General features: G+C 37.8%; 1 protein-coding gene across 1 annotated transcript in view; it reads right to left on the reverse strand.

The window, feature by feature from the left end:
• Positions 1-319: 319 nt before the first annotated feature.
• The window catches only part of EFHB (EF-hand domain family member B), a 34,448-nt gene continuing 21,433 nt past the window's right edge, over positions 320-13,334 (reverse strand). Inside the window, exons 7-13 of the mRNA XM_018569250.1 lie at positions 12,269-12,352; positions 10,656-10,723; positions 10,233-10,387; positions 5,951-6,158; positions 3,359-3,511; positions 1,664-1,845; positions 320-481 (exon numbers count right to left, since the gene is read on the reverse strand). Coding sequence (XP_018424752.1) covers positions 320-481; positions 1,664-1,845; positions 3,359-3,511; positions 5,951-6,158; positions 10,233-10,387; positions 10,656-10,723; positions 12,269-12,352 — 1,012 coding nt within the window. The remainder of the gene's footprint in view (positions 482-1,663; positions 1,846-3,358; positions 3,512-5,950; positions 6,159-10,232; positions 10,388-10,655; positions 10,724-12,268; positions 12,353-13,334) is intronic.

Consider the following 13,334-nt stretch of genomic DNA (forward strand, 5'->3'; position numbering starts at 1 on the left):
ACAAAAATAACAACATTTAGATACTGGCTGTATTGTTTTAGGCAAATGGATTAACTTGAAATGACACCCTACTTTATTACTATTTATGTGAAATATCTGTGCCATCAGTATTTTGCATTGTGCAAATATGAACCAGTTCATCAAATATTTCCCTCTACTTATGTATTTATTGAAGTACTTTTTAATGATAATTTACCACACTGATTATAAAACAGACATTATCTCACAGAAAATATTTATTATTTCATAGACAGAATACACAATATTAAGGTGACCTGTTTATTTTAGCAAAATTACCATCTGGGTGATAGATTGAAATTCAAGAAAGTAAAATAGGGTTTGTATGCATGTCATCTAGAACACCCCTTATTGTCTCAACAGACACTTCTCCTTTCGGGTGTCTCTTTGTAGCCATATCCCATAGTGTTTCAAAGTGATCATCTGGAATATGTACACCTATGTTCCGTAGTATCTGTGCAATCTGGAAAAAAAGAAGAATATTTCAGACTGCTAGAGTTTTCATTTATTCTTAGTCTGTACTTGGGCTAAACTCAGGAGTCAAACTTTTCAAACTACAGATAACTTATTAACCTAGATGGAGAGACACCCTAACCAAAGCAATATATAGTAGTGGAGAGTAAAAAGTCTGCCTATTCTTAGAGTGATGGGACTTTTTTTAGGCATTGGGGCTAAAAGAGTACAGAATTTTCAAACTGCAGACTGACTGTTCACTTAGCTCAGTGTATAACGTTAAACTATGTTCACTTCCATTATCCAATGCTGTGCAAGCAATTTTTCCCCCTTGCATATAATTGGGTATTGAAAGCATACATGTAATGTTATTTAATAAATGTAATATACTTTGCTCTGTGAAGTTGTGAACATTCTCCTTTTGTAAATCAACTCCAATTTGTATATATGGAGCATGGAAAAAAAGTGCATGTCCTGTCTCCCAAAAAAAGGAAACCATAGAAATCCTGTCACATAGTTTTTTTAAATGCTGAAAAATCTGTGTATGTGATAACTTCATAAACTCAGAAGCATTATTGACCTCTACTTTTTAATCTTTCAAATTAAATATTAGCATTGTCCGAAGAGAACGTTACTTCTACAATATTTGTAATACCAGCATACTATGATCTACCAAAGAAAATCAAACTTTATTCCACATGCATCTATACAAAAAAACAACTTCTGACTAGTTTCCGCCTTACTCGGCCTTAGTCAGTTTTTTGAGCCTATCACTCCAGAAGAGAGTCATCAGTGCATGGAGTGTGGATTGCAAGGACGCATGAAAGGGGTGAGCTGTGCACTTTGTGTTTCTAGTCTAACTCTACAATATCATGACACAATAATACAATTTGATATACACTGTTACAACTAGTGTCCATACAAGTACTTCAGGTTTTGGTAGTGCAGCAAATTTTACCTTTGTGGGCCCCACATCTGACTTTCGTTTTTTCTCATATCAAGAGCAACAATGGTATTTACAATGTAGTAATCTTGATTTCAGAGTGGCCAATGAATCTTGACAGAGAAGCAAGCAATCAGGTCATATATTCCAAGCATGTGTTAACATTATTTTGACCAGCACGCTTGGATAGGTTTGGTTGACCTGACCTATACTTCTAAAAATGTGTTTCTTCCTTGCTTTGTACTTTACCTCTTCCTTTGGACGGGATTTAAAAATATCACGATCGTAGACCATTTTCTGTGTAAAGATGGATGGACAAAGGAGTCCAAAGGCATTAGATACATCTCCATAGTTGCTCCTGTCACTAATCCTACGAAACCGAGGAGCGGCAATATCTGTTCGAACAGTAGGAACACCATAGGTCCTAGAATCTGAATTAAAATATGAAAACCAAAATAGTCAACAATGTTACAATGTCAAAAGTGACCAATTTTATAACAGAGGTTTTATAAAAAGGGTGATCATATGAGACTGGCTAAACTGGACAATTATTATCTGATCTAACATTTTTAGAAAGATATTAGGTATGCAGGGACAGGTATTAAGTGAAATTATGATATTGAGATATGGCATAGTATTTCATGAACATTTAAAGCAAGTAGACAAGAAAACACTAAGGTCAGGACTAGACTATAAGGTAATAAACTATAAGGTAAGGCAAAAAGGAACGTAAATTCAGTTACAGTTGCCATGTATAATGGTAAAGAAAATACATTGCATCTTCCCAGTTGTGGCTGCATTAGGTTTCTTATTTCATTTTTTCCCCTTTATTTTCACCTAGTAATCCTGCTAGTAAACCACTTACTGTCCAAGGGTGACAACGCTTACTTACTGTACTGTATCTGCAGAGGAGAGGCATTGTCACCTTAGGACAGGATCTGGGTTAGGACTACAGAAGACCTCCCTATTCCGCATCTTCATAACATGGGGAAAGATGAAGTGAGCAGAACTGATAATAGTACTTGAGACAACACTACAGAGTGCACAGAACATTATCAGCTTACTGGATTTCTGACAGGAAGAACAGGTTTGTTTGTTTTTTTTGCACTTATCAAACAGATAATACAAAACACATTGAACAGTATCTTTAACAGACCAAAAGGGAGCACATAGGAGAAGTACATTGTTAGGGTTTACATACACTTTAAGAAGCAGAACCATACTTTCAATGTATCTGTTTAAGATTATTTGGCTGATTTACTAAAGAAGTTGGGAATCTTTACACAATAAGGCCCCTTTGACATGGACTGATCAGGAGGGGATGCGTGCACAGATCCCCTCCTGATTGGAGCAACACGGATCGGATGTCATAGAGGTGTCTTGTCATGTCTTGCGATGGAGGAAAAAACTTGAAATTACTGGACTCCGCGTCAATCTATGGGGAATCGGATGTGAAAGGACATGGGTCCGTTTACATCAGATTATCCCCTGATCCAGCACGATCTGGTCCAGCGAAAACAAATCTCGTATCCCTTTGTTTTTCCGGACCTGTCCAGAGTCAGAGTCAATCGGGTGTAAACGGACACCTGTTTACACCCTGCTAACCGTAGACTGGCATTGGGCATCCGATCAGGAAAACTTGAAAAACTGACAGGCGGACCCAATCTTACCACCCATGTGGCAGGGGCCTAAATTGGGTGAATGTTCAGATCAATTATCTAGTCGTGTGAAAAGCAAACTTCTGTTCACTTTGGATACCCAATCATGTGCAGAAGAAATAAGTATACAGGAATTTGCTTTATATACGATTAGATAATTAAAGTGAATTCTCAACTCCTTTAGTTAATAAGCCTCTATATATCTATTATTTTGATTTTGGCTGGAGAATCAAAAAGGACAATACTATTTTTTATCAGTTGTATTAGTAGATGATATAGAACTTACAAATAGAACTTGGAGCAGTTGTTGCAGCACCAATCCTAGAAGAGGATGTTTCATAAACGTCTGGCGTCCGTTGACCCTTCAACAAAGTTTTTGTTGTCTTTTCAGATCCCCCTTCTTCTTTCAAAACAATTTCTTCAGGTTTTAACAGGCATTCTAAAGGAAAAGCAGATTTTTCCGAAAATGTATCAGCTCAACTCATATAACACATGCGTATAAAATATGTATAGCCAAAAGCCAATTAATGTTGTTTTATACAATCAAACTTAAAGGACCATAGCAATATGCAAATTGCAACTATTTTCTAACTGGTGTATGTAATGGCTAAATTGGTTCTTTTAATATATTAGCATTAACTCAATATAGAATGCAGGATGTCGGACATAGAATTCCAGCATTTAAGAAAAACTAAGTGGTTTTAAAAGGTTTAGGAGGAAGTGTTCCCTGCGTTGTGTCCACACATGGTCATCCATACAATTACTGAGGATGTTAGAGGCGAATGGAGAGAAAATAAATGAGTGCTCAGAAATAAATGGCTCACATGTTATATGTGTATCTTAAACCAAAAACAAAAATGTAATATGTTGCAGCTTACCATTCCCTAGATGTGGTGGCTGCATACATTTTCTTTTTTTCAGGCTAAGAACATTTTCAGGAAGTACAGAACTACCTGTTGATCTTGGCAGAAATACAGAGTCCTTGTCACTTCCTGTGAGCTGAACGGAACAAAGTAATCACCCATCTGTAAACTACTAATCCCCCATGCAATGGAGATGAAAAAAGGAAGATATGCTTGAAGTTCAGTCTGGGTGACAACCATGGCTCCAGCCATACATACAGTGGAGGAGAGAGCTTAGCCACCCTATGACAGGGAGTGTGTTATCTTCAAGATCACTAGGTAAAAATAAAGAAATAAATGCAGCCACCATATCTAGGGGCTGCTAAGCCACAATATATTGTGGCAATGCCACGGAGTATGCTGGCAACATGGTCACCCAGGACCAAGTTCCCAGCATGAAAATAGTTCTGCAGGGAAGAAACTGGTCTTTCTGGATTGTAACTGGAATCTGGATCTCTGGAGATTTCTTAGAGTTTTGGGTGGGATGAAATCTCCAGTCCTGAGGTCAGGTGTTGCCAGTCATCAGGTGAGCAGCCTCATTAAGAGTCCTGAGCAGCGTTTAAAGGAGGAGTTGGTGTGGGCTGCCGGCACATGAGGGCTCCTGCTGGGAAGAGGGACATGTTGTGTGCAGGTTTCAGGCGGACTCTACCCAGAAGCCAGAGTGGAGCCAGGTGGTTGTGTGTGTGCTGGAGGCACCAGGGAATCAGCCAAGGAGGCTTAGTGAGCCTGTGACACTCAAGGGATGTGTGGAAGAGTCACATGGAGTATATGTGACAATCTTGAGTTGGTGATACATTGTTATATTGTCTACTTCCTGAAATATAAGCAGATTGCATGTTGTGTTGCTAAGAGAAATAAAAGACTGTCCTTTTTTGTTAAAACGGCTTCAAGACTGGCCCTTAAGCGCTCACAATATGTGCTAAGTTCCCCAAACATCACAATATTTAATTTTTGCTTGTGGGTTTAAAGCCCAAATCCAGACACAATAAGGTTACCAGAGAGTACAATAGGATGTACAGTGCCTTTTCTAAAAATCCACCTACCATATTCAGTCCTGGCTTCTTCTCCCCACAAATCATCAGCTATACATTTTAGTGGAAGTCCAGCTCCCACTAAAATCCCTGTCTGCTCTGGCTGTAGCGCTGCAGGTCTAATAGACCTCAGTACTGCTGTCACAACTCTGCCCTCCTCTCCTCCTAGCCAATCACAAAAAGGAGCCTGGGGCTGTCTTTGTCTTTGGCCAAGAGGAGAGGGGGATAGAGATGCAGCCAAAATACTGAGGTCCTGCAGTGCTACAGCCAGAGCAGGCATGGGAGTTCTGCAGGAGCTAAAGTTCCATCACATGCATAGATGAAGATCTATGGGGAGAAGAAGCCAGTGCTGAATATGTCAGGTGGGTTTTTAGAAAAGGTACTGTACATCTTAAAGTACTCCAATAAGATTATTGTGTCTGGAGTTGGACTTTAAATACTCATTAAAGGAGAACTATGAGCTGAGTGCTTTTCACTCACCTCATAGTTCTAGCCGACCTGTGACAATGAGACTGTCACAGGTCGGCTCAGTAGATACTAAAGGTTTGTGAACACTGTCTGGGAATTACCACCATAACAGGTAATGAACCTAAATGCAACAAAATACAAAGAAATTGCTGTGTGATACACTATATAGAATAAACACAGGAAAATGCTTAATATAGAGAGCAGGGAAGAGGGTTAAAATAGCTGGAAGCACTTAATGCAAGAGAATAGTTGGTAAAAATGTGCTGGGACAAGCATAAAAAGGACAGAAAATCTATGGAACAGATTGATGTGTCTTATGACAGTTGGAGGAATCACCTATCTGTGACTGTAACTCTGATATTCTTTTAGATTCTTTCAGATATATAGAAAAATATGGAGGTAAGCATGAGATGGAGAGAAGAAATACGTAATTCAAAGGTCAACGAAAATCATGGTTTTAAATACACCCTTCCTTACCTTGTGTTAGTATTTTTTCTTCCAGTTTTCCGATTGACATTTTATCTTTCCAGGTTAAAAAATTAGCAAACTCTACAAAGTTAATCAAACCATCCTTGTCTTCATCACAATATTCAACAAGGTAGTCCAGGACATTAGGGTCCAGATGTAGACCAAACGTCACACATGCATCTTTTAACTCTTCCTTATCAATTTTTCCATCACCATTCTAAGAACGAAATTTAACAGAACATATTTATCGGTTTATCACCCCTCTCCTCAATCAATCACAAAATAGAACAAGAAAAGAAAATAATGCATAAGCTTGTATGTGGAACAAAAAAAATATACAGACTGATACAGCATCTAATCATGACAGTACCCCCTATTCAGCTGGTAACTGCTGAACTAGAGGATAAAAGAAATGGGGGTAAAGCAGATTCCAGACATTGAACCTCCAGAACTGACTCAAATAAAAGTTTCCCATTATGTATAGCAGAGAACAGTTCCCTCTTCTGAGAAGTCAGTACCTGTGTGTGATCAGAGGGCTGGACATTGCTACTCGGGAGTAAGAACAACATGAATTAAACCTGACAAAAGTGACCCTATACCGTCTACCTGTTATTCATATTTATACAGCATCATTTATTGATTTTTCATATTTCTATAGTGCCAACATATTACACAGTACTTTTACAGAGTGCAACCATTTACACCAGCCCTTGCCGACAAGGGAGCTCAGTATGCAATGTCCCTATCATACCAGAGTTGATTTTGTAAAGAAGTCAATTAACCTGCCAGAATGTTTTTGGTAGAAAACTAAACCCACACACAGTAGGAATATTCATGGAGATAGCATCCTTGGTTGGTTTTGGAGCCAGAGATGCAAGGAGGCTACTTTGACTAAACACGTTGAGGAGGAGTTTACATGCTGACGTCATCACGTCTGACCTTGGGAAGTTTCCGCGTAGAGAGATGAACGATAGCATACGAAAAGGAACGGCTATCACTGACCAAAGAGTATGGCATGAAAAGTTGGGTTTTTCATATGCAGCGCTGCTTATCAAGTTTTAATGTGAGTGTTTAAAAAATTTATGATTAAAGATTTATAAGGATTTTACACTATGTAGCATCTATCTTTCCTCTATGGTATATGAGTGAGCTATTAGAGCTATCGCTATATGGATTAAGTAGCCATCGGCTGTCTGGAATGGGGGAGAATCTGGATCGTTAAGGATTATAGATTGAGTGCTTTTAGACCACCTTAACAGTGGTCTAAAGATTCCAGTGAGTGCAATATTGAATAGCGACATCTGGGATTAAGAGTGAGAAGCATCTGTTTGTTTGGGGTGGAGCACAAGATTCTCCATACACAGAATTGGGAGAATTTAAAAAAGGACATTTATTGTGATGTACAAAGAGTGACTTTTAGGGTGGTATATGTGAAGTACATCACATTGCACGGTGGATACACTGGTGGAACAACACTATTTCAATCTTACAATTGTATAATAATTTTATATTAACATTTTTGGATGTTTACTGGAGTATATGGGGTTTTTTTGGCAATGAAATGTGCCCTTCAGTGTTCTGACAAGCATTTTATGGTTTTAGGTATATGATTTAGGTTTAAATCATGTCAAGTAGAATGGGCAAAAACTTCAGAACCACAATTCTGGTACTTACCATCAAAAGACTTGCCGTGTATGAAGTACTTGGGAGGACTGAATAGTCATGCAATTAAGAAATCATCTTTTTTGCTTAATGTTTATGTTATCCCCCTGTCGCCACTATTGTATATTTTGGCTATGGAGCATTTAGTTAATGCCATCAGGATGAATGGAGATGTACAGGGTATACCTGTGGGAGATAGGACGCACAAATTGAGCTTGTTTGCTGATGATCTGCTCCTCTATATCTCTAATCCCCTTATTGGCTTTCTGTCACTCTTAAAAGAGATAAAGCTGTTTGTACGATTGAGCAACTATCGTACAAATGCATTAAAATCTGAATGGTTGGATGTGTCGCTCCCGCCACGTAAACGGGAGGTTATTGGGACTGGCTTCCCGTTTAGGTGGAGGGAGCAAAGCATTAAATATCTCGGAGTATATATGGCGGTACAAGAATCAGATGTTTTTGAATTAAACTACACACACCTATTGGTAGAGACGCAGCAGATTAAATAGTTGGATCAGAAAATGCACTTGTGAATAGGAAGGATGGAATTATTTAAAATGGATATTTTGCCAAGATGTATTCATCTAATTCAAACTTTCCCGATTAAAATTCCAAGATCTTATTTTAGGACCCTGAGGTCAGCTATGATAAAATAAGTTTGGGGATATACCCCGCGACGATTAAGATACAATATATTAGTAATGCATAAACAGGACGGTGGTGCAGGTCTCCCACACATGGAGCTTTACTACTGTGCAGCAGTGCTAACATGCATCACAGACTGGTTCTCTTTTACTAGAAATAAATTGTGGATATCTATTGAACAAGCAGCTACCCCTTTAACATTGACTGCAATCCCATGGATCCAGCCCCAGAAAAGGCTGATACGGGGCCTCTACCTCCATTAGTTAGGACACTAATACAAATTTGGGACAGGACAGTAAAGCTATATAATATATCAGACTATGTGGGACCTCTCATCTCTATATTAAGTAACCCGGATTTTCCACCAGGGTATAGCAGCCCACAATTTCTAAAATGGACTGCTATGGAACCAGCTCCTATTATTCAAGCAATTTCAGAGCATGGTATATATCCTTTATCTTTATTGTTCCCAGAAGGTGGTTCTCCACCTTCAGCTTAAACATCATATCACAACTCTCTCGAGATCTAAACCCCTTAGGCGAGATATGACTCCCTTTGAGAATTTGTGAATGAACTCTGAGAGACCGTTCTTTGTGAGGGGATGGGAAACAGAAATGAGCTATAGATTATCACAAGATGAATGGAAACGATCTTTTGTGTTAAGGTTTAAATCAAGGCTATCAAGTTACATCCAGGAACGTAATTTTAAGATATTGACAAGATGGTACAGATGTCCTACCTCAATACATAAGATCTTTCCAAACATATCTGACCGATGTCAAAGATGAGTAGAAAAAGTTACTATGCTACATATATGGTGGTACATATATGGTGGTCATGCCAAGAGATTTAACCTTTTTGGGAAATGGTTTATAAGATAGAGTACATCTTGTCATTGGCCAGGGATCTCTTACACCTGAGATTGCGCTATTGACTATTATACCAGGTCCAATTAAAGAAGTCAAGAAAGGCCTATTCCGATCTTTTTTTTTTTTGGCGCAAGAAGGGTAATAGCTAGATATTGGAGGTCTCAAGATACTCCGCAAATTAAAGATTGGGTCAAATAAATGAACTTCTTGAGAAGGGTAAAAGAGTTAGTAGCGCGATATATACAGGATATGTACCCACAATTTCTGGTGACATGGAACCCATGGATAGAATTTGATAGTGCTACTATGTGCGTATAGAGAACAAGAGGCATAGCCGTATGGTCACTGTGGGGGGAGAGGGGCAGCTAGTGGAAAGGAGAATGGGAGTTGTTGCTTTGTGTTTTTTTGTTCTTCGGTTTAGGATTGGGAGGATTTTAGGTTGCTTTTTTTTTTTTTTTTTTTTCTTTCTTTTGGCTTTGTTCTAGCTGAGACCCTTAAAGGGAATAATGGGTTTATTATTAGCAGAATATTATATGGTGGTCTCTTAACAATAATGTCTGTATGTTTATACTGTATATATATTGGAAAATAGTAAAGAGATATTTAAAAAAAAAAATGTTTAATGTTTATATTACATTGAAAAATAGTATGTACTATGTTACATATGATGTCTAAATCAAATTATAAAAATCCCAATTAAATATACTTTAGTTCTAGCTTGTAACACTAAAAACATCTAAGAAAGTGAATACTTATAAAAACGTTGTAACCTCAGTTAAGTTCTCCTTTGATTGACTGCATACATTTTAAAAAATGAAATAAAAAGGAGCTTGTATAATGACCTTTGCCCTAACCTCCTTAGAGTTACAGCAGTCGCCTTCCTTTTTTTATATCCTAGAGAGTCAACTGAATCTTTCCTAATTTTTATTAGCGGTCTATTATTATTTAATATTATTTTATCCTTTGTCCTGAATGTTTTAATCACACTGTTCATTGCTTTTTCAATAAATAATCTTAATAATGTATAATTGAAATCGGTGTTAAAAAATCAGTGATATTCTCTTAAGAATACAAGCAATGATGCATGCATTACAGTTACGGCAGCAGCCAACCTTGTCATAATGCCTAAAAGCTTCCAGCAATGAGCCAAAGTGATGATAGTTTGCTTTCTTCAAGTGTTGCTGAACAGCTGCCAGGATGGCTCTGTGCTTGTCCTTACTACGCAAGAAGTCTTTAGGTTCTCTATTGTGAATAATATCCCCCACTCCTGGTAGAAAAAAAAAATGTGTTTGTTTTATTTGTATTTATCAAGCACATATTTATTTTTCATTTAGTCATGCAGTAATTATTAAAGCCTATAAACAGTTTAAACACATTTGACAACTTTAGATGGTATAGCTTTATTAATCTGATTGCCACCCTACTAAGAAACATAAAATCAAAACGGAGCTATAATGGCATTGTATCAACTATTGAACAAATTGTGCTGAAAAAATATAAATTATAAACATATAATTTAGAAATACATATATTACCATATTTTTCAGGGCGAAGAAGAATACCAAAAGTATGATCAGCAGGAACATTCAAAGTATCTGCAATGCTAAGGAAAGTAAAGGAATTATTTTAATGAAATAAAAATTCCTATAAAATAGTACTAGTACCCTAGTTTGAGACAGAGTAAGCCTTTAAAATGCACAATAGGGGCATTGCATTTCACATGCATTACACCAGAATGAATTAACCAAGTCAGACTTGGCAAATCCAATTATCCTTTATGAGAGGCCAGGCCCATAAGAACTTGATAAGTATGCTTCTGTGCAGGGGTAGGGTGGGATTGGTCAGCTTAAAGGGATCAAAAGGAAAAGTGCACTTTTTTAAAATGCATTGTACCCCTGTGATAGACTACAAGCTCAGTTTACTAATTTGTATTGCAATTATAGTCTATCTCAGGAGTGAGCTTGGAGTGGTAGCTACTTTACAACACACACAGAGACCATGGGGAACAAAAGTAGCTACCCTCCAGAAGGAAAAACAGTGCCAGCACATATTCAGACATGAATAGTGAGTGATATACAAAAAAAGGTAAATTTTTGTTAATAGTTAGGATATTTTAATGCATTTTTAAGATTTAACTCCTGAGTTAAGTGCCACTTTTAAGACCATTGCATCCCTAATTCTATTTTTCCCATTGATTCCAATGTATTTAAAAAAATCTTTGATAATTTGACAAAATCTCCTGATTTTCGCCAATATTTAGGAAAATGAAAACTCATAGGGATTTTCACAAAGTTGCCGAGTGAATAAACCAGCCGAAGTCAAGTGAGCCGAACTACGTTCAACTATTCACTCCAACTCAGTACGGCTGATTTCAGCCATATATCGGCTGCCTTCGGTGCAGAGCATGTTCGGCTGGGCCAAAGTGCAGAGGGACTCGAAGCTCCGGCAGCTCACTGAAGCTCCAGCAGCCCCGCTTCGGCTGTCACTTTGGCTCAGTCGAGCCGAAGCATATGACTTCAGCTCGGCTGAGCCGCTCATCTGCCTTCGGCTGCTGTACGGGCTATTGTGAATAGACCGTACAGCAGCCCTTCGGTTCAACTGAACCAAAGGGCTCCGGCAGCCAAAGGATCAGCCGAAGCTATGGCTGTATCTTTCGGCTCAATAGTGAATAACCCCCTCAGTTTCACTCATCCCTACTTTAAACTGTTGGAATAATTTAAAACTATCATCACCTAATAAATAGAATTAAATATCAATACTGTGCAGTAGATTCCATCTTTTGAAACCTTCTAACATTTATTATTATACAAATGGGAGGTAAACAAAATATACCCATCATATTTCATATAGCATTTCATATCAAATAGGTTTAATTGTTTTTTGCTCTCCAGCCTATCCCACAATATGCAGCAATTTTGCCATGGAACAGTAAAGCATGTATAAATTGGACTTGAGGGGTATTTTCTTTTTCAACAAAGGTTCCACTCTAAAAAATATATAAAAGAGCTGATTACCTTGAGTGAGTACAATATGTTGAATTTTTAATGTTGCCCTTAAGTATAAACATATTGTAATTGCAGTTATAGTTTCACTTAATCTAGTTCTTCTGTAGTATGATGCGTAATGTTGCTGCTGATACAGTACTTACGGATCAAGAACTTTCCCAAGTTGATGTTGAGTACGCTCACGAAAATCATCCACCCTTTTAGAAACTATGTTAGCAGCTTCATTCCTAAAAAATAGATTCATTTCAATGTACTTGCATATTAAACATGTCTGTTTTAGAGACTGGATATAGATTATCATATTTAAAAGGAATGAAAGACTATATATAGTGTGTCAGTGTTCAGCCTATACAAATGTTTCTTTCAGATGAAAACTGAGTTTTGAGTGAAACCCTTTTAACATGTCAAATGACAAAAGCCAATGCTTTACACTGATTTTTAAAGCATCACAGAACAATGCTTTGTGGCCAGTATTATTTCAGTGGGTATGGTGAGTAGTCTTTGTTAATATGGAAAGCAAAGAAGTATTTCCACTGGAGTTCCAAATACAAATACAGATACTTTAAAGCCGAGCTCCAGGATAAGCAAATATTGCCTAAATACAAGAGACATGTGTGTTCTTAATTTATGCATGGTATACTTTTGTGTATTGCTTTAAGATCTGTGCAGTAAATCTGCATGAAACATTGTCTTCATGTAATAAAAACCAGTAACCGGTAATTTGACTGCGCACCACGCTGACTAATCTTCCTTACTTCAGTTTTAATGGGTCAAAAACCTTTCTTAAAACACTGTCCTCTGAACTTAGCCCAGACACAGGGGGTCTTCACTCACCCCCTACTTCACTACCCCAAGTCAAGCAAAAAAGACAGAGACTACCTTCCTTCAGCTGCCCCCAAATCATGAGTCACAGGAACATATAATCCCACCTCACCCAGGAAGTGGCATGGTGGAAGTGAGAACCACAGGCACAACATCGCTTCAGTGGACAAGTGCCAAGTGCAAGTCTCATGTCCCCCCACAGAGTCTACCACAGTATGTTCACTCATGGTCCCTTAGCAAGTTCCTGACTCCCTGACATACCCAGGAAAGGAAAGATTTTACAAAAAAAATTCTAGAAAAATAAACTATTTTAATGCAAAAATAATGCATACCACATGATTTCTTCTAGGCAAAAGTAAAATGCTAAGTTACATCCACATTTGTTTC

The sequence above is a fragment of the Nanorana parkeri genome, unplaced genomic scaffold (assembly GCF_000935625.1).
Source record: "Nanorana parkeri isolate BGI_ZX_2015 unplaced genomic scaffold, ASM93562v1 scaffold1313, whole genome shotgun sequence".
Taxonomy (NCBI): domain Eukaryota; kingdom Metazoa; phylum Chordata; class Amphibia; order Anura; family Dicroglossidae; genus Nanorana; species Nanorana parkeri.